Raw genomic sequence first — 21,997 nt, 5'->3', positions numbered from 1 at the left:
TGGAGCAACAGGAACTCTTATTCACTGCTGGTGAGAATGAAAATGGTACAGCCACTTTGGACAAGTTTTGCAGTTTCTTACAAAACTAAACATACTCTTACCATATGATCCAGTAATTGCACTCCTTGGTATTTACCCAAATGAGCTGAAACTTCTGTCCACACAGAAACCTACACACAAATGTTTATAGCAGCTTTATTCATAATTTCCAAATCTTGGAAGCAATCAAGATGTCCTCTAGTAGGAGAATGGGTAAACTATGGTACAGAAAATGAAATATTATTCCCTGCTAAAAACAAACGAACTATTGAGCTATGAAAAAAATTGAGGAAGCTTAAATGCATATTATTAAGTAAAAGAAGTCAATCTGAAAAAGCTACATACTATATGATTCTAGCTATATGACATTTTGGAAAAGGCAAAAGACAGTAAAAAGATCAGTGGTTCCCCGGGGGGAGTGGGGGAGGGAAGGATGAAAAGGCAGCACACAGGATTTTTAGGGCAGTGAAAACTACTATACTGTATGATACTAAAATTGGGGATCCATGTCATTATACGTTTGTCAAAACCTATAGAATGTATAACACCAGGAGTGAACCCTAATGTAAACTACAGACTTTGGGTGATAATGACGCAGGTTCATCAATTTTATCAAATGTACCACTCTGATGGTGAATGTTGATAGCAGAGGAGGCTGTTCGTGGGTAGGGTAAGGAGGTATGTAGGAACTCTGTACTTCCTACTCAATTTTGTTGTGAAACTAAAAATGCTCTAAAATATAAAGTTTATTAAAAAAAAACATATACAAAAAACTTGGGCTAGATGGCCTGACCCAAAGGAGGAATCCCCGAACTGTTGCACTGAGTACTGCTGCTGTACAGTAAGTAAAGCTAAAGAACCAAGCCTTGTGATTTGATCTGATCTTGCCAGAAAGAATGGTTAAGCAGAGAGGCTCAATTTATTCTTGACCCTGCCCACTTTCCTCCACATACACCACAGTCACTTTTAACTAACCAGCACCTCTTCCCTGTCCCCACAATAGTCAGAGTCCATTTTCATAACCTGCTTATCTTGAAAGCAAACTCAACCAGCTGCCACACGGCACTGTCAACTCCAAGGCTCCACGGCCCTGAGCTGAGAAACACTAGGACCCAGAAGCAGTCCTATCACAGATCCAAGCCCATTGCTGTTGGGAAAGATTATCGTCAGGCAGATTACTCATCCAGGAGGAGGATGACAAAAGTACAGAGGAGCCTAGAATCTTACCTGAAACTCCACCATTGCAATATCAAAGACAAGCAGGGACAAATTCAGCTCTGCCGTGAACTTTCAAAAAGGGACTTCCAAGCGCTTGAATCTGGCATCCTTCACTTGCCCAACAGCATGAGCAGAACCAAAGAGTTAGAAAAGATCGAAGCCATGCAACAAGTTCCACATTCTACCCTATCAAATTTCCTTGGGATGACCTTGTATCTCCCTTTCGGGGTTTCAGTTTCTCCAACTATACAATGGTTTTAAGCTGTTCTAGATAATTTGCAGATCAATACACAAATTTTATAGTTCATATGTACTTTGGCTTCTATTCACATGAAGAATTAAAGTTGGTACTGATTCCTTTACCCACAACCCACAGCTCCTCACCAACAGCCACTAAAATAAAGCATCCATATAATACTAAGGACAATTTATTCTTTATTGATTAAAAATGAAAGAAACATGCAGTAAAATACAAAGTCCAAAAAAAGGAAGAAAGAGTTGAATATTTTACATCTTTCATAATCTAGCATATGTCATAAGGAGGAATCTCCATTTATTGATACATCATTATTCTATCTTCCAGATTATTAAATAGTATCAGCTGGCTCTAGAATTTGGTTCAAAACTTAAGCAAAAAACCCAAACAAATCCATTAGTCATTTAGAAAAACCAAACATTTCACAAATAGCATTGGCACATATTACTTTGTGCTATAGTTAGTCCCTACTCCAGGGACAAGGGGATCCTGGGGAACCTAGCAATAGAGGTGAACCCTAAACCACCACTCCTGGAATGGAGTGAGGTCGCTCACCCGGTTATGTGCTGTCCCACCTGGGTAGTTTCTGTTCACTTATTTTCTCAGCATCACTGCACAAGCCAGCAAAAGAAGTCCACCACACATGATGCAGAAGAAGGAATAACACTGTCCTGGGACTTGGTATCTGTCTTCTAACTCCCAGCAGGGCAAACAATAAACCGAAAAGAAAAAGAAAGCCCCAGCCCACTTCTATTTGTCATGCCTGCCCCATGGCAGTTCAAAGGTAAGGGCAGGCTGGAGAAAGTGAACCGGGGATGGGCTGCTGCTCACTGCCAGCTGGGTGCCAGACCACCTCCACATAGAAAGCTATAAGAGTGATGCCACCACCCCTTGGATTCATAAATAAGTAGATTATGATAGGCTTGTTTGAAACAAACAAACAAAAAAAAACAAAAAAAACCCAGACTCTAAATTAAGCCACTATCTGTGTGCCAAAGAGGACACTATTTCTTTTCCATACCTCATTCCCACCTCCCTGTCCTTGCTTCCCCCACTATGCCCCACTATGCCCCCCCCACCCAATAAAAAAGAGAAAAAGTCAAATATTTTTATAGCAAGCTGGTTAATCTTCCTTTCTTCCTCCCAGTTCAACAGGCTCTCACCTTTTACCAAGTCTGCTTGGACCTTGAACTTTGCTATCTGGTCTTCTAATCTACTCTCCTCTCAACCCTCATTTGAAATCCATCCCCCATCTCTTCCTCCCCAACATCCATCCCTCTCCCAAATGTTTCTGCACCTAGGGCAGGTGAAGAAAACCCATGACTAAAACTACAGACTCAGAATGAAACAAAAGGTATGACAAGTTAGTTGTGGGGAAAGCTTTCAGATATGTTCCAAGAGAAAATTAGGTAAAGCAATCTTGTTCATCAGACCAACAATGCTGGAAAGGGCTTGAGTGATTCTATAAAAGGCAACTCTACCCTTTCCAGGGCCCACAGCCTACTTTTGTGTGTCTTTTTAAGGCCAGATTGAGTATTCTATTCATATATAAAACTTAGTAGGATTATTAGCAGTTAGACAAAGGCCGACTATGAAACAGTAGGAAAAAAGAAAAGTCAACCGCACTGATTATTCACATATTGCATTATGAGTGCTTTTTTAAACCAAAAGAATAATTTATATTATTTCTGTAGAAAATCAAATGAACACTGTCTACTCATAAAACCTAAAGGTCACGGCACATGTGGTTTCACTTTCCATCTTGAGTCAGCTTCAGCGCACAGGGACCCCCTCCAAAGGGTCAGTGCAGGAGAGGGGACAGAAGGCAGGCCTCTCTGGCCGACTGTGAGTCTCCTTTATTGCTGTACAAATCTCAGCCTTGCACACCCATTTCTTCATGACTTGGAGGCCAGGTAACTCGATTTTCATGGGAGGATCAAGGAGTTTTTCTTTAATTTAATTTGAATTATGATTCCTGCTCAAAAACCACCTCCGGCAAATTCACTTTTATGAGCCATTACTTGATGTTTTCTGTAATAGCAGTCCTAAGTTCCATGTTGAAGGATCCAACGGCTGAAGTTTGGCTACAGTCAGATGTTTTGCACCAGCTGAAGTTAAGGCTAGCAACCCTTTCTGGAGGGAGCAATGAAGAATGGGGTGCCTGAGAGCAGCTTCAGCAAAATGCTTAGAAACACCACGAACAAAACAAGAACACAGTTTAGGCTGCCTCCATCTGAGGCTGTGCTTTTTCCTAACAAAGGTTGCTAGAATTCACATCAGGTTCAAAGGAAAAAAAAAAAACCACTAAATTAAATTCTCTGGGCTCCAGCTGAACAATCAACTTTCAATTGCTACTTCAGTGGTACAGAGATATCCCAAGATGCCCACATTCTGGCAGGTGTGGGAGAACAGGCAGGATGAGGAAGCCCAGTATAGCGCTACTTTCCACTTGGGCCACCATTGGAGTAAGGCAAGAATGAGCTGACAGGTCTCCCTCCTGGGACTGGAGGCACATGGGCCACTTCTCAGATGGAGGAAGATATGGGACATATGGAGTAAGTTTACTAACGGAACTCTTTAAGGGGATGCTGGCCACTGGTGATCCAACTTTTCTTTCCCTGTAGGAAAAAGGAGGAATGATGGCAGGAAGAACATAAAGAAAGACCTCTAAAGCTCCTAGCCGGGAGATTTGTTGCTGGGTTCTTTGGCAGTAGTGAGTTTAGACCAATAGAAGCAACAGAGATGTGCATGTGTGGAATCTCCTTAGGCCGCCTCTTCCTGGGCTATGGTTTAGCTGATGCTGAGCTGGGCAAATCCTATTAGTTTACCATCATCAGGAATATCCGAGCCTTCAACACCAGATGCCTGAGAACCAAACAAAATGAGAAGCTGTGGCTATTCAGAAAAACAAAATTGAAGGTAGCAAATAATACTGACATGGGACAGTGGGCAACACGTATTTCTTCCAGAAAAGAATGGGTCTGGGTACACAGCTAGAGTAAGATTGGCCAATAATTTATCTTGAGAGTAGTCATGGGTATGGGGTCAGAGGTTTCCTGAGAAAGAGAGAGGACTGGAGGCCACTCGAAGGAAAACATCAGCCCAGGGCCTTGGGGAGCCTGAATGAACACAATACACCATATTTTAATATTCTCATCACTCAGGAAATATAAAAACTGGTCTGCAGAGGGTGCTGATGTGTAAAAGGTAAGATGTTTTAATAAGGAAAAGGGGATGAATACCAGTTTGAAAGTGACAGATCGATTTGACTGAGGTTCCTCCACAATTTTCTGCAAATTAGCTGCCACTGTAATCATACAAAACAGAGAAAGTAATGAATGAAAAGCAACATAAATCCACTTTCGACCATATTTTAAAAGCTTAAATGGCAGTTAACAATATTCTATGCACAATCAAAATAGAAGCAGAAAGATAAAATAATCACTATTCAAATGAAAGTATCTTTTAAACTTATCTCTAAGTAGTACAAGTAAATCTTGAATCACAGTCAAATTAACTTTCTTTAAAATGTTATATTAACCTAGGAAAGATACTTGGGTGAAAGAAGTCTGATTTGTTTGTTTATGGATCAGAAAGCCTCAGACTAAGAGTCAACAAACTATAGCAGTTTTTGTTCTGCCTATGAGCTAAGAATGGTTTAAAAATGACAGACACTGTACAAGGCCCACAAAGCCTAAACTACTATCTGGCCTTTCACAGGAGACTGTGTCTAGGGTGCACCTGCCCTTGACAATGGTCTTTTCCTTCAGTAATATGTACCTGTGGCATGACTGTACCTTCTCCCTTTCTTACTGCTTTTTCTAGGACTAAGTCTCTAAATTTTTCTCACCTCTGGGCCACAAAGATTAGACAGCCAAAATAGATTAGATACGGACAAGTGTCCATATCCTTAACTTGTGACTTTTGTCATCATTTCTATTAGTCTCCTAAAGGCCTGGGCATGCTTTCATTTACTATCACTGGAGGTCACAAAGCAAACTCAAAAGTGAAATTTTTAAATTTTTTTGGTAAGGAAATGTCCCCAATACCCATAATTTCAACAAAGCCAAGAACCATTTCAAGAACGATTCAACCTATTCAATGGAGTAAAAAGCTGGTTGTCTAGGTACTAAGTATATACAGACGCAGGGGTACAGGGGCAGAACACAATGTAGTTACCTATTACTAAATCCCTTCCATCGACCAGGCCAGCAGAAATGAGTTCCTGAGAGACACCCTCTGCTGTATCTGCAAGGACAAAGAACAAAGTGCTTCAGTTTTTGTGCACACATGTCACTGTTAACTCTCAGAGTCAGCATGGGTGTTAGCACTGTCAGACCCAAGCTAACTGCTAAATCCACAGAACCAAGAAGGTAGGCTGTGTCTTCCTCCCACACCAGGATTCTTCCTACGACTGGAAATATTTCAAGTGAGGAACTCTCACAGATCTAGCTAGAGGGCAGAATCTATGTGAACCAGGTGGCAAATATCAGCTCAATGTAAAGATAACTTTCTCAATGATATCATTTAGATGGGTTCACACCGGTGTCAGAAAAGCACTCAACAGTGATACTACACAAGAAATTCCTATTTTCAAGCACAACCCTGGACCTGAGCTCTCTGTGCTGAGATATAATGTTGAATGTAGAACATTTCTTGAGCTAATAAAACAGAATAATTTATTCTCAATTAAAACTTGAGAGAATGAACTACAATCTCTTCTCTTTGGGAGTCACACTCCAAATTTTTTGCTAAAGTCACTTCCCTTTTTTATTCTGGTGGGCTTTTCTTCTTACCTAATTATCTCAGGTGGTACAATCTGAGCAATGGGTATAACTGAAACTAAAAAGATGAGGACAGAGTATCCCCAATTAACCTCATCTCCAACCAACTCAGTGGTGCTGGTTCCCAACACTGCCCCTCAGAGGTAATGGGAAGACTTCTGAGGAACAGGTGTGCACACTCATGTAGATGACCAGCAATTTGAATTAATTCCTAAAACTGTGACTTTCCCTGACTTTAAAAAAGTAAAACAGATACACTCCTGCGTAACTGCATCTGTTCTCTTTAATGGTTAGTTGCTAATGATACTGAGATAGCAGAAGAGTAGTGTGATATACAGGACAGATATCTGCTAGCTGCTGGCTACTCCCTAAATCTGAACCATGAATAACAAAGGCAAGCCTCGTTCCACGGTGAAGTTCATGGCCACAAACAAGGCATGACAGGGCTCAGCTTCTGTGTGAGCAGCAAGGAGAATGTAGACCTTGTTTCTTCTTTACTACCATGGAGGGCAAGAATGTACAGTGATAAAAGCAAGAACTCTGGACTCTGACAGATTTGGTTTGAATTCCATCCATACCTCTTTCCAGCTGTGTGACCTTGAAGAAGTTACTTTGTCTCTAAGTATCGATTTCATCATCTACCATATGGGGATAATAATTTTTCCTTAGGGGTCTCTAGTGAGAATTTAATGAGATAATACTTAGCACAATGCCTGGCCTATAGTAAGCAGTACATAAGAGCTATATTCATTACTGCATTATATAAGGTTTTCTAAATGAGTTTAGTAGGAAAAAAAACTGCATTTTTATATTATTCATATGTTCCCAAAAACCAGAAAAATTTTTATCATCCTTTAAAAGCCAAAACACATCTAAAGAACAAAAACATTTCATTAAATAACAAATCAGAAGTTATTTTGTTTTCAATCTTTTTGATGCCTTACCTCTCCCGGGAGTAAATTCGAATCGAATATCATTTAGTTCTTTCTTTGAATTCCTATGAAAGAAAGCAGAATGTGTAAAATAAGAATTTCTGAATTTATGCATAGAGATTCTGCCAACATATATTAGGAAAGCTGTGCCTCAAGAAAGATTGTTCTGATCCCACAGATCATATGATTTATCCTGATGTGTTCACACTGCAGGGCTCAGAGCAACCAACTCAGAATGATCATCTAATTGTCCTACAACCCTTTTAATCTATGTCCCTCTTTGATCAATATAAATATTTCATGCCTTTGAAGAGATTCTTATTATATGCCCACTCCCATCCTTATTCCCACTAAGATGAGTGAGTAGATCAAACTAAGGGGAAAATCTGTATGAGCACAGGGAGGTATGATTAAAAATGATACAGGATGCCTTTTTCATCCTTATCCCCACTCCCACATGCCCACTGTGTGTAGGAGAGCACCTTGCCTAGCACTGGTGATCAGTCTCAGCAGACTAGTAAAATGAAATACATGATACTCCCTCAAATTCCACAGGAGTTCAGATGAGAATACATGAAATTAGGATAATGAGGAAAAACTTCAGAGGTAGTTTTTAGATAGGACTTAGCAGATAGGTAGGATTTAGGTAGGCAAAGAGGATGGGTAGAAGAATTGGCCCATACTGGCAGCAGAGTTAATATATGACTCCAGAAATTCAAATATAACTGTAAGGTACAGTTATAGTGATCACCCCACTATGTAATGGGATTAACCAGGTAAAATTAGAACATTATATCTAAAGGCAGACATGCCTGATTACTTAGGACCTAAATTCATTTTATCTAAACAATGTAGAAGGCTTAGATCTATTTGACAAATAATATACTTGAGGATGTTACTGAAATTGTGCTTAAAATAGAACTACCTATCTCAAATACAACCTGCCCCCAAATGATTTTCCCTTGCATTGCCCTCTCTCTACACTGGTATGTACAGACTTACACTTCTGCATATATACTACCTGAAATTTGCTTTTGGCTGTGTAAGTACATACTACAAATCAACTTCCAACCTTGACTGGATTACCAAGGGAGTCAATAAATTTTCACTTTTCTCGGTATCCTTCCACAGTATCTAAGAGTGCTCTACATTGTCTGTGCTTAATATAAAACTGTTTGATCTATTCTTCCTGAAAGCTGAATAAAATTCAGATCAAAATGTTTGGTATAAGTTTAGTGATTGAACTGGCATGCCAGGCACAAATACCTTCAAAGACAACAACATGGTAAAGTAGATTAAATGTGTTTCTTATCATCTCTTCTGGTCATTTAACTTTAAAGTCTTCATCATTGAGAATAAGAATCCAGCCTCTATTTCCATAAATGGTCTGGAACATAGTTCACTAAACCACCACTTTCAGAAAAGCTAACTACATCACTTAAAAGTATCTTCTCCATCTTCCCGAAGCACACATCAAATAGAATTTTTGTACTGTATATTAACCGCTATAAGACCTCAAAACCATGTTTTTATAGATACAAGTGGTATTCTTAATGTATAATTAAAATGGCACAAGATTACCAAGACATCCTATTAATTCAGAACTATTTGAGATGGGATCAGGTATGTTGCGTAGGCTTCTGTAAAGGAAAGGTAACTCGATCTGTTTTCTTCATATTTATGGCATAATTTCATTGTTCCTAGTGGTAAGATCAAAACATTCTCCAAACAGCTTTTGCTGCTTCTATCTCTAATGACAACCTTACCGAGATGATGACTAGGAATTCTTATGTAGAAGGGAGATGAGTCAATGATAATTCAGGAATTCTTTTTTAAAATGTTTACTTTAAACAAGCCTGAGCTCTCTCAGGTAATACTTTAATACTAATTTTTTTTCAAATGCATTTATGAGTAAAAAGAAATCTCATTAGAGCAATACAACAACCATAGCTACTCTGACAAGAAGGCACTGGAATCCTAATCCAACTACTGGCAGAGGCAGGGGATTAAAATGAACAGATTGCTTCCTAGTGAGCAATCTGTCAGGACCTCACTATATGCCCCTACCAAGAACCACCAATTTAGAATACTTGCTGTAAAACAGTTAGAAACAGACTAAAAATACATTTAGAAGTTTTCTTTTTAACTTCTAAGAACAAAGGCCTTTACCTGCTCTATCACAATCAAAAAGTCCCCCCGACCACCACCTTGGGTCAGTTGATTTCAGAATCCATGGTGCTTATAGAGTCACAATTATACGACTGATCTTCAGATAAGTCAGCTAATGCTGCTCCCCTAATAGTTGTTCCTCAATTATAGAAAATGCTTCCTAACCCAAACTAGCTATACTTCAAATGCACAAATTCATCACTATTGGTGTAGAAACAACTAAGAGAATGTGTGCATCAGTCAGTCACAGCACCTGCTAACATTCAGGTCTTCACTTTATTACCATTATTCTGAGGAAGATAATACATCTGCAAGCAAATAACACAACCTAGGCGAACACGCAATCCTGTCCAATTACTCTCAGGCACACACTATTCCTGTGTACGCAGAACATTCACAGAACAAAAAATGTCTACTTACCTTAATCTTAGTACTAAGCTGATTGGGATCTTGGTTTCTTGTGAACCTGCTCCTGAAGACAAAGCCTAAAAAGCATCGAAAGGTATAAAGTCATTGCCTGGAACATTAAGTGTGGAGGTGACTAATGGTCATCTGCAGAAGAATCATCCACTTGGCAGCAATTTTCTTCAACTCCAGCTGAGGTCATCCTAATTGCTAGGACATTCCCTGTTGTGGTGCTGTGGGAGGACATGTACTCCACGGCAGCAAAGAAAAGGTGAATGTCAGCCTAAGTCAAACACAATTAGAAAGATAATTCTCAAACCCAGATGAAATGCCACACATAGCCACATTTACATTTTGTATTTTTGAGACCCTTGTTCTCTTTCACAAGGGTGAAAAACATGAAGCTAAGTTTCTCATTTTAAAAAATGTGCCAGTGTACCATATGGCAACACAAAAGGAAGGGCCTGAACCAACTGCCCTTCAGGAATCCATCCAACCCACAGGTTCTGATCTTTATATGGCTAAACTAATCCTCTCTGCAAACTGTACAGATATCCCTTGCTTATGGGAGGACATACATTCTATTTAAGTTGTTTATAAAATGCATCCAATCTTTCCATAGTTTTCTTAAGACAACTCTGTCTTTTCCCTTATGATGGGCAGAAATAAAAAGCTCGGGAGATAAAAAGATTAAATGAAGTCAGTTCCATGACTAACTGGAAGTGCTCAAAGCAGTGATCTCCAAAGGCAGAACACAAGATGATCCACTGGGGTGCCAAAGAAAAAAAACCCAAACTTTAATTTCTATTTCTTTTTGTCTAAAATGTTAGAAAAGAAAATGAAACTTCTAATATTTAATAAATGAACTGATACTAAAACTCTTAACTCTAACCATGTGGCATAAGGTTGCATGTTACATTCAGCATCTGAGGATTCTTTTTTTTTTTGAGACAGAGTCTCACTCTGTTGCCCTCGCTAGAGTGAGCGCCGTGGCGTCATCCTAGCTCACAGCAACCTCAAACTCCTGGGCTCAAGCGATCCTCCTGCCTCAGCCTCCCGAGTAGCTGGGACTACAGGCATGCGCCACCATGCCTGGCTAATTTTTTCTATATATTTTTAGTTGTCCGATTAATTTCTTTCTATTTTTAGTAGAGATGGGGTCTCGCTCTTGCTCAGGCTGGTTTCGAACTCCTGAGCTCAAACAATCTGCCCGCCTCGGCCTCCCAGAGTGCTAGGATTACAGGCGTGAGCCACAGCGCCCGGCCAGCATCTGAGGATTCTTGAGGGGAGAGTGAGAGTTGCACAACATGCAGTGGTTCTCAGTGGGGTCTTCATTCACTTGGCTGTTTTCAGTGTAGTATGATTTAATAAAGTTTCTATGTGCCTGATTAAATTGGTTTACAGATTATAATACCTAGGTGTTAACAAGATTAACCCTCACAAAATAGACAAACATCTTAAAAAGAGTAATTAAAAAAAAGCCATGGATAGTAGAGAGTGTTAATAAATAATACAAGCCTAAGTGAGCAAAAAGAAAATAGTACAGCCACTAATTCTTATTTTCTGTATGAACTCTATTGTTACGGCAAATGTTACAATGACCGGACCCGAAAGGAAAAACCGAGCAGCACGCAGAGAGTTGGAGAGTTACTGTTTTATTCTTTACGCTGGCGGGCTCAGAGGGGTCTCGCCTCCAAAGTCTGAGCACCGCTTTCTTATTTTTGTCTAGTTCTATACTTTTTTGGGTTACACACATCCAATAGCATACAAGCATAAGTGGTTAACCAATTAGCAACAGGATTCAAAAGATAGCCAATTAGCAGTAGTTTTTACAGGCATTTGTTCTGTGAAAGGCTTATAACTTTGCTTAACTGTTTTGCGGTTTTAGCGGAATTTCCCAGAAGTTTCCTAATACCATTTCTCAGAAGTTCCCCTACATTCTGAAGTTAAATGTAATAATGATTTAATGCAGAGCTGACAAGAAATAAGCCAAAAATTTTTGATGTTTGGAATATTTCCATCATTAACCTATTTTTGCTGCTTAAAAACATGTGTGATACTTATAAAACTCTCTTATCTGCACATACAAAAACTGTGAAGACAGAATTTCTAACTTGTTTCAAAATCTACAAAGACATCAACCCCTGATCACATTAGGTTGTGTTCCACGTTAATATCTGCTTTTTTCATCTGGCCTCAAGGATGCCCATTAAAAGCACATCCCACTTTACCTGAGCTGTTTTTCCTGGCTCTGTAGGAAGTGGGAGAGAGACTTGCATTGGCTGTGTAGGCATCTGCCCAGCTGGCTGAGGTAGATGAGCAGAAATCTGCTCTGGAACTTGGAGCAAAGTACCCACAGGATCAGTTGCTGGAAAGAGCTATAACAAAAACACACATACAATGTTGCTTAAGTTGAGTGGAAAGGGAAGCAGGTCTACTGACAGCCAGGTGCACCCTACGGGGTTACATATTCAAAGTAATTTTTGTGTAGTATACAGTTTTTGTGTATCACTACTTCTTTCAATGTATCTACTCCAAATGGAAGTCAAGTATTTCTAGGTTTTCTAACTCTTAACAGCTTTGTGAGGTATAATTTACATCCCTCTAAATTCATCCATGGTAAGTATACAATTCAATGATTTCTGCACAATGTATAGAATTATGCAAACATCACCATGATTCAGTTTTAGAACACTTCCATCACCCCCAAAAGTTCTCTCACGCCCATTTATAATTAATTCCTGCCTCACACCCAGCCCTAGGCAACCACTGATCTACTTGCTATCTCTGTAAATTTGCCTTTTCTGCACATTCCACGAAAATGGAATCATGTAATATGTAGTCTTTTGTGTCTGGTTTCTTCACTTAGCATTATATTTATTTTTAACCACATCTATTCCATCCCCTTTGCCCAGCAAAACAGCATCTCCAAAATACAGATTTAAATATATAATATAAAAATATAGAAGCTACATTTTTCTGTGTGGGGACTTTCTATTATTTACAAAGACAATCAACCAAATCTGAAACGTATTTCGAAAATATACGTGAAGCTTTATAAATAACATAGATATTATATACATATTATTTTGTATGTTTGAAATATTTTATAAATTTTAATTATGTAGTTGGGGAAAAGACTGACGTTAGGTACAAAGACAAGTTAAACATATTCAAAATTATATAGTTAGTGGGGGAAAAAAAATCAATGCAATGGCCAAAATGTACAGTTGAAAGAAAACAAAATTCAAAGGGTAAAAATAGAGGCCTAATAGCTGATATTATATAACAAAATCAAGGAGGTAGAGGAGTAAAATTTTGTGTTCCTTTAAACTTCATACATAAGAGGAAGTCACAAGTTACTCATTGGCTCTAGATTTGTATAGAAAAATAGAACTTTAGGATTACTTTTGGAAATGTTAATTATTAGTACTCCTTGAAAAGTATATTTAACATCCAAATTGTATGCACATATGTTTATCTATAGTAAAGAAATAAAGGATATGTAAAACAAAGTAATGAAAGGATGTGGAGAAACTGAAACTCTTGTGCACTGTTGGTGGGAATGTAAAATGGTGCAGCCTCTATGGAAAACAGCATGGTGGTCCCTCAAAAATTAAAAATAGAATTAGCACATGACCCAGCAGTTCCACTTCTAGGTATATGCCCAAAAGAGTATGACAGAATAGACCCAGGAAATGGTTGTTTTCCTTGGGTAATAAGGAAAGTCAGCATAACAGGATTCTGTTTAGTAGGATTTTCTATCATAGTGACATAGTAACTAAAGAAAATAGAATCTATTTCACGAGAGAAGAGGCTGGGGAAAAAGTTCAAAAAGGAAAAGTAGCATATGACAAATTCCTGGACAGGTTAATGCAAAAAGACTATCTTCTACTTCGAGCAGCCCAAGCCAAAAAAGCAATTTATAAAGGCAAACAAGCAAGGAAGAACATTCTGGGCCCTTAGGCCAACTTTTAAGATTCGACTAGTATAAAGTCTCATTCCCATTTTGGTCTACACACTTAAAAAAAGTCCTTAAAATTAAAACCAAAACAACAATCACAATTACTTACCTCAGAATTTGATATTGATTCTTTCACTCGAGGAGACTAAAAGAAATACAAAAAGGATGCTTGTTAACTCAGAACTCAGGTTACTTGTAGTCAGGCCCAAACTCCAAGTATGCTGAATCCAAGCCAACCCCATTTAATTCTGATCCATACATTAACTCACTGGAAATTCTAGTGAAAGTTTTCTGGGAAAAGAAAACTGTCCTGATACTATTATATTTTTTGTCTAGGTAGCCTGTAATAAATGCAGCAATGTACTTACAGTGTTTTAAAATTCTACAACTTGAAGCTGTATAAGCAAACATTATGGGACTGAGTTCTTGGGCAGTACTGTAGTCACATTCTTCAGAGGAAAATTCTTTCCACTAATCACAAACACATTAAGTGTGTAAGATCCCAGACCGAAACCTAAACTTTCAAGCTAGTTATCCAACACGTTCTCAAAGTAGAGTAATTCTGATTAGGGGCTTTAATGGAGAAAACGCTTGAGGCAAAATTAAAAAACAATGATATGAAAGCTGCATTTCAAGAGTCTACTACTACTCTTACTCTTGTAGCTAGACATTTGGGGATCTGGTATGTAAAAAAATGTGGGTTGTCCAAAAACAAAAAATGGTTAGTGGAAATAAATTGATATGTTGATACAAATTGAGGTGAGGTCTCAAGTACCTGGTGTAAATCACATTTATTTGGAAATGAACAGTTATAATCTGTGTGTATAAAAATCTAACCTAAGTTTATTTGGTAAATCATAACAGTTAGTAGTAATTCTGGATACAGGCATTGCAGTTTACCAAAAAACTTACCTCCAAACAAGTATCAATTTATGGTAAATTCTACCAAAAATGGATTTAGTCAGACTTCTTAAAAGCTCAACTTAGGGATTTTTTTTTAAATTTTCATCACCATTTTATTAAGGAGAATCAAGGTTTAGATAATATCTAATGTAGTATAGCAAGTAAGTGGCCAATCCAAAACCCTTTTTTAAAAAACTCTGAAAATAATTCAAACTTATAGAAAAGTTGCTAGAATAAGAACAATACAAAGTGCACCTGTAAACCCTTTAGCCTCATTCATCTATTATTAATCTTTCTTTCCTCATCTGCTTTACCATTTAGGTGCTAACTTTCTCTTTCTAAATTTAAGTATTTAATCATATTTTTCCTGCACCATTTGAAAATAAGTCACACATATCATGGCTGTTTGCCACTTAATAATCAGAGTGTGTATTTCCTAAGAACAGAAATATTTTCTTAAATAATTTGACACTACAGTTATCAGCATATTTAACAATGATATAATATTTTAATCTAATTTACTGTCCATAGTCTAATTGTCAGCTTACCCTAATGTCTTTTGTACCCTTTTATTTTTCTTCCAGTATAGGATGTAGTCTAAGATCATATATTGCAGTTAGCTGTCCTGTTTCCTTACATTTTTAAAATCTGGAACATCAACATCAACATTTTTCTATATACTTTAATAGATGTCCCTCATTCAGGGTTTATCTGTTTCCTTATTACTAGACTTAAATGAATTCCCTGTTGGATTCTACATAATGATCGTGTCCTTCTCAGGGTATCACAAGTTCATCTGCCCCTTGCTAGCAAAGTTAATTTTAATCACCTGGTCAAGGAATTGTCCTATTTCTCCAGTATAAATACAATAACTCCAGTATATGTAACTAGTTTTTCCCTCGCAACTAATAGGCAATCTGTAGGGAGACACTTTAAGACCTTGAAAATATCCTGCTTAGCAAAACTTCCCCCTATATTTAGCATCATTGATGATTCCTGCCTGATCCTACCTTTGTGATGATTATAAAATGAGGATTTTCTACCTCCAACACTCCTTCACATTTACCAGTTAGCACTTGGCATTCTACTGTCATGAAGAACTATCCTTTAGTCCCTCCATTTATTTATGTACTACTTATAATTAATACGGACTCATAGATTCCCATTTTTAAATGATTACTGCATTTAATTATTTTAATGGTTAAACTGGCCGAGAGTTGGTCCGAGGGTGCTCCTTCAAGCGGGCACTTGCATTCTTATGAGGTTTTGTTTTTAATTTTTAAGCATCCTTTCTTTCTGGCAAAAGATAATATTCCAGATTCATCTTATTTTTTCCTTGCCCAAGCCCTGGATCCAGCCATTTCTCAAAGGATTTCTCAAAGGGGTCCTGGTTCCTTTAAGTGGGGAATTGCATTAGAGACCATGATCTGGGTGTAAGGTATGCTTATCATTATTGGTGTGTTTTTGCTTCTAGGCCCCTCAGTAGATAAAGCTGAGATATATGCAAGTATATACACACATATATACATACATAAGCACAAAGACATTCTCACTGTCACACACACTCATACACACACACTCACACACACACACACAGACACACCCCTTTAAAAAGCTTGAATTCACACCAAAACCTCCAATTCAAATCCATCCCCAAAGGATTCTTTCTCACCTTGCCTCATTCTGTATTTGTGTGTCTTTTTCTACAGCGAGAATCATAGCTCCCCAAAACACCAAGACGTTTACTCATTTGCTCAACCCTACAAATCATCTACAAGAGTTTCAGAACTGCGCTGCGTATGCAACTATGAACAACAATCCTAGTAAAAGGAGTTCAAGATTTCTCTTTCCCTCATAACTACACCTAAGACTAAGAGCAGCTAGTCAGATACTGTGTTCATAGGTTACCTGAATTAATTCTTTCTTTTTATTCTCTTTCAGCAGCGGTCCCCAAGCTTTTCGGCACCAGGGACTGGTTTCATGGAGGATAATTTTTCCACGGAGGGGGAATGGGGGAAGGGAGGGGGACTAGGGGAAGGGAGGTGGAGCTCAGGCGGTGATGCCAGCATTGGGGAGTGTCTGTAAATACAGATATTCAGATGAAGTTTTCGACCACTGCTCACCTCCTGCTGAGTGCCCCCTCAAACCGTTCCTAAGTTTCATGGAAGACAATTTTTCCACGGATGGGGGCGGGGCACACAGAGGTCTACGCCCCATTCCCTAATATGCTGCAGACCCAGATGTTGGGGACCACAGCCTTTCAGCACAGTTTTATATATACATACACACACACACACACACACACACACTTAAAATACAATTGTAGACTTCTACTTCTGACCATGATGGGTAAACAGGGACTAGATTTACCTTTCTGCCTAAAACAACCAAAAAACCCAAAAAAGATAAAATATATGAAACAAAAATTTTCAAGACACTAGAAATTGGTCAGAGAAAGACATTGACCCCTGAAACAGGGGAAAAACATAGTGAACCCTATCCCACTATACTACCTTGAGAGTTTCTAGGCTGTGGCACAGGGAAGGGGAACCCAGGTGAAATCCAATGAACTGCCTGAACTGAAGAAACAGAACTAAGAGTCCAGGGAGACCAAAGCAGATTAAGTTGATAAACAGTACCAGGGAGGAGACAGTTGCATAGAGAAAGAACCCTAGAGATCTGCAGAGGGTTGCTTTTGAATATTCAGCAGAATACTTATCAATGAATGTGTGTAAGGAAACTATCTGAGATTGAGGCAAAAAACATCAAAAAAGACTAGAACGAACAGTGTCCAGCACACACAAAGAGCCAGGAACAGTGTCTATTCCCACTAGCCAGACTGGAAAAACTAGTAACTCACAGGACATTAGGTAGGTAGTGCTCTCAAAAAAGTCTTGTCTCAGTAATGGGGAATAAATAGCTGTAGAATAAACACAGCTCGAGACCCAACTAACAAATCACAAAAGCAAAACCCAAAAGGATTAAAGTATTTCCAACTAACTTTACTGTAACCCAGAATAAAGCTCAAGATTCATAGGAATACAAAATTATTAGCATGAAACAAGGTAAAAATCACAATGTCTGGCTTCCAAACAAAGATTACCAGGTATGCAGACACAGACACAATGAAGAGAATAATCGATCAAATAAAATCCATCCAGAATTTTTTAAGAGACAGGGTCTTGCTCTGGTGCCCAGGCTAGAATACAGTGGCCCAATCACAGCTCGCTGTAACCTTGACCTCCTGGGCTCAAGTGATTCTCTCACCTAAGTCAGCCAAGTAGCCAGTACTACAGGCACGCGCCACCACACACATTAAAATTATTAATAATTTTTCCAATCCAGAATTGACATGGATGTTAGAATTAGAAGGACATTAAAAGTTATTATAACTGTATTACATATATTTAAAAAGTTAGGCCGGGCGTGGTGGCTTACGCCTATAATAGGATTCTGGGAGGCCGAGGTGGGCGGATTGTTTGAGCTCAGGAGTTCGAAACCAGCCTGAGCAAGAGCGAGACCCCGTCTCTACTAAAAATAGAAAGAAATTAATCGGACAACTAAAAGTATATAGAAAAAATTAGCCGGGCATGGTGGCGCATGCCTGTAGTCCCAGCTACTCAGGAGGCTGAGGCAGAAGGATCGCTTGAGCCCAGGAGTTTGAGGTTGCTGTGAGCTAGGCTGACGCCACGGCACTCTAGCCCGGGCAACAGAGTGAGACTCTGTCTCAAAAAAAAAAAAAAAAGTTAAGTAGAGCCATGGAAGAAGTTTAAAAAAAAAAAATCAAAGTTCTAGACTATTACAATGCCCGAGATTCTGAAATATAGACTGGATGGAATTAGCAGAAGATTAGAAGTTGCAGGAGAAAAGATAAATGAACTTGAAGGCTAGCACAGAAATTATACAAAATGAACAGAGAGAAAAAAGAATTATTAAAAAAGAAAAGAGACTCAGTGGGATATGACACAATTTCTAGTAGCCTAATATACATGTTATTGGAGGACAGAAAAAATATTTCAAGATATAATGACTGAAAATTTTCCAAACTTGATCAAAAACCCACAAACCCACAGATTGAACAAGCTCACCAAAACCCCAAGCACAAGAAACATGAAGAAAAATATACCTAGGCATTTATAAAGAGGAAATCTTAAAAGCAGTCAGAGAAAAAAAGACATATTACTTATAAAGAAACAAGATAAGGATGTCACCAGATTTCTCAGTGGAAATACACAAGCAAGAAGATGGTGAAAAAACATCTTTAAAATACTGAAAGAAAAAGCCTACCAATCTAGAATTCTATGCCCTGCAAACATGTCTTGTTAAAATAAAGGCGAATGAGAGGAATTTTCAGACATAAAACCTTAAAGAAATCATTGCCAGCAGACCTACAACACAAAAATATTAAGAGAAGTTCTTCAGGCATAAGAAAAATAATACAAAGATGGAAATCTGGATCGATACAAGAGTCTTTATTATGAATATGTGCTAAATATTGTCAAAGGCTTTTTCAGAATCTATGAAAATAAAAATATGGTTTCCTCTCAGCTCTATTAATATTACAAGATTTCCAATATTGAACCAACATTTTATCCCACCCCATTTCGTCATGGTATATTCTTTTATTAATGTAGTTCAATTTAGTTTTAAAAGACTCACCTTCTTAAAAAGAATTCATGATCTCAAAAATGGCTATGAAGATAACATGAAAAATACTGGAGAAAAAGCTACTTATTCTGTGGACAAAGTATATAATTTTCTATGCTGTTTAGATACCAGTGTACTAGGTTATAGAAAAGCTATTATAACTATTTCAGAACTACCAAATTTCTTACAAATGGCTAGGCAGTAATAATCAGATATTGAAAGCTATAATTTATCTTTCCAAATATTTGTTAGAAGAAAAATAGCATCATCATTTCTTTCATAGGAAGCTAGAACTATAAGGTTTATGTAGCTCTTCCTTCCTCTGGCAGCTTTAATATTAGATTACATTATAGTATCAATTCAGAAAGGAGTCACATGAAAAATTAAGGAAGAAAAGACACCATAGTCTCACATTTATAATGAAACACTAAACTCACAATTGTATAGAAATGAATGTTTATATGTTATGTTTTATGAGCATTTCCAAGCTTAAAGCTTAATAAATTTTTGCCAATTTTCACTGGCAAGGCCTTCACAAACTTAGCTCTGCAAAAGGACTAGACTCAAAGACTTCATCAGATAAACAAGGTCAACAAATATTCAATGTTGATCAACAAAGAGTCATAAGTGCTTTTTCCAAAGTAGATCCTAAAAGCAGACAGAGGTACCACTGTACCCACTATTCATTCCACAAAAAAGTCCTGAGTGAAGGCATACTGTCAAATCCTTATATTTCCTATATACACATCTATTCTTGGGAATGAGTCCTGACAATCAACTTGAAGCAGTAGAAGGCCCTTGTCTTCATTGCTTTTAGTAAATACACACACACACACACACACCCAGTCAACTTGAAGCAGAAGATCTCTGTCATCATTGCTTTTAGCAAACAAAAACACACACACACACACACACCCCAAACAGACAGACAGACAGACACACACACACAGACACCCCGCAGGCATACATCTAGGATATACCAACTAAAGAGAGGTACACTGTTCTTCTTCAGGTAGAAGGATAACAGACTTCAGGGACAAAGTTTCTACTGCTAGGCCTTCAAGTTTGCTAACTTTCTCTTCTGCAATGTTTAATTAATCCTATCCAGTGTATTTTTCATCTCAGACATTATAGTTTTCATCTATAGATTTGGGTCATTTTTATATACTCTAAATATTATCATATTCAAATAGATGTGCCAGTCCAATTTTCCATGCAGAATTAACTAGGCTCCTGATGTTAATAAGTTGTTCAAGGAAATTCTGTCACTGATAATTGTATTCTTTATATTTTAGCTGATTAAGCTGAATAAGAAACACAGAAAGTTCTAGCAAAATCATACAGTTTAACAAAATTTACCCTGAGTTGTGAAATTGCTGCTTTTCCTTCCTCACTTTCTTCATCAAATTCATCATCACTCCACTCCCAGCCTCCGTCCTCTGTCTTATGAAGACGGCCACTGGAACCTGGTACTCTCCGAACCTGCTCATTAGGAAGAAACGTGGATTATGGCAGCGTTTCACATTTACTAAACAGAAAACTCAATCATATTTCTCTATCACTTCAGCCCATTAAGTGGATAATCATCTTCCCCATAAGTGCTCCCATACAAATTCATGTATTCTAACCCTCTCTGTTCATAACCTCTGCTGTTTCCACAACCATCAACCTTCCCTGTACTTCCATATTCTGAGCCCAAACAATATCAAAATCCTGCTTATGTGAAGTCATACGTCAAATATGGTTAATGTTTTAATGGCCTGGGACATTTCAGGAAAAAAAAAAAAAAAAGAGGTTTTCAGTCCTCAAAATAAACCCAAGACAAAGAATATGCTGTTTTTTAAGTTTTTAAATCAAAATTATTGCATATATTAATACTTTTCAAGCTGCTGTGCAAGTTTTGTTAAGGAAAAGAGAAATCTCCTAACCACTATCTTCTCCACAGGTGGCAACCACTTTCAACTCATTTTAGCTTATTATTTTAGAATTTACACTCATCTCTCTAATGTGTTCCTATCATTCATTATTCATTCATATTTTGGTTTTAGGAATTATCTATGGGACTTCTCACAACAAAAGATGAGAATTTAACTCTGTTATCAATCCTCCACTCTTTTCTCAAGATATATTGTAATTTTGGTTAGATCAATATTCGGTCTTTGCATAATGCAATTATATACATGATACTCACGGCTGAGCCTTACTGTGTATTACCATTACTTTTCTTTCCTGCATACCTTTTTTGTTTCCCCTGGAGTTAATATTTATTCTCTCTCAGCTGTGTAAATCTCCTCTCACCACACTCAAATAAATTAAGTATTCTATCAGTATCATCTTCTTCAAGAAGACTCTCTCACCAAAGCCTCCTGATCTGCTCTAACCTGGTCTGATTTGACGCCAGGTCTGCTATTTCGGATTGCACTGTACCATCATCCAGAGGACTGTGCTTCCTGGATCACATGACTTCTCTGTTTTAAGTTTAAACACTTTCTCCACTATTAGCATGGTGCATTTATTAAAGCCATGCATTTCTGAACTTACCTTGATTCTATCCCCATACTTCTTTTATACTTTTGTTAAAGAAAAAAAAAAAAAAAACAGGCTGGGTTAGGAATCAATTCTTTTCATTAATTTTGAAGATAACTGTTCCATTGTGATCTGGTTTCCAGCAGTGTTACTG

At 37.9% G+C, this 21,997-nt stretch overlaps 1 protein-coding gene across 2 annotated transcripts in view; it reads right to left on the bottom strand.

The window, feature by feature from the left end:
• Nucleotides 1–1,675: 1,675 nt before the first annotated feature.
• OXSR1 (oxidative stress responsive 1) overlaps nt 1,676–21,997 on the bottom strand; it is a 104,574-nt gene continuing 84,252 nt past the window's right edge. For both annotated transcript variants that reach the window (XM_012638720.1, XM_012638725.1), the window contains 8 exons: nt 20,677–20,799; nt 13,877–13,912; nt 12,035–12,181; nt 9,819–9,883; nt 7,242–7,294; nt 5,693–5,761; nt 4,756–4,820; nt 1,676–4,378 (listed from right to left, as the gene is read on the bottom strand). In XM_012638720.1, the coding sequence (XP_012494174.1) occupies nt 4,304–4,378; nt 4,756–4,820; nt 5,693–5,761; nt 7,242–7,294; nt 9,819–9,883; nt 12,035–12,181; nt 13,877–13,912; nt 20,677–20,799 (633 nt within the window). In that variant the 3' untranslated portion in view covers nt 1,676–4,303. The remainder of the gene's footprint in view (nt 4,379–4,755; nt 4,821–5,692; nt 5,762–7,241; nt 7,295–9,818; nt 9,884–12,034; nt 12,182–13,876; nt 13,913–20,676; nt 20,800–21,997) is intronic.

The sequence above is a fragment of the Propithecus coquereli genome, unplaced genomic scaffold (genome assembly GCF_000956105.1).
Source record: "Propithecus coquereli isolate 6110/MARCELLA unplaced genomic scaffold, Pcoq_1.0 Scaffold1, whole genome shotgun sequence".
NCBI classification, from domain to species: Eukaryota; Metazoa; Chordata; class Mammalia; order Primates; family Indriidae; genus Propithecus; species Propithecus coquereli.
The sequence above is the reverse complement of the archived record's forward strand: the minus strand, read 5'-3'. Positions and strand labels throughout refer to the sequence as shown.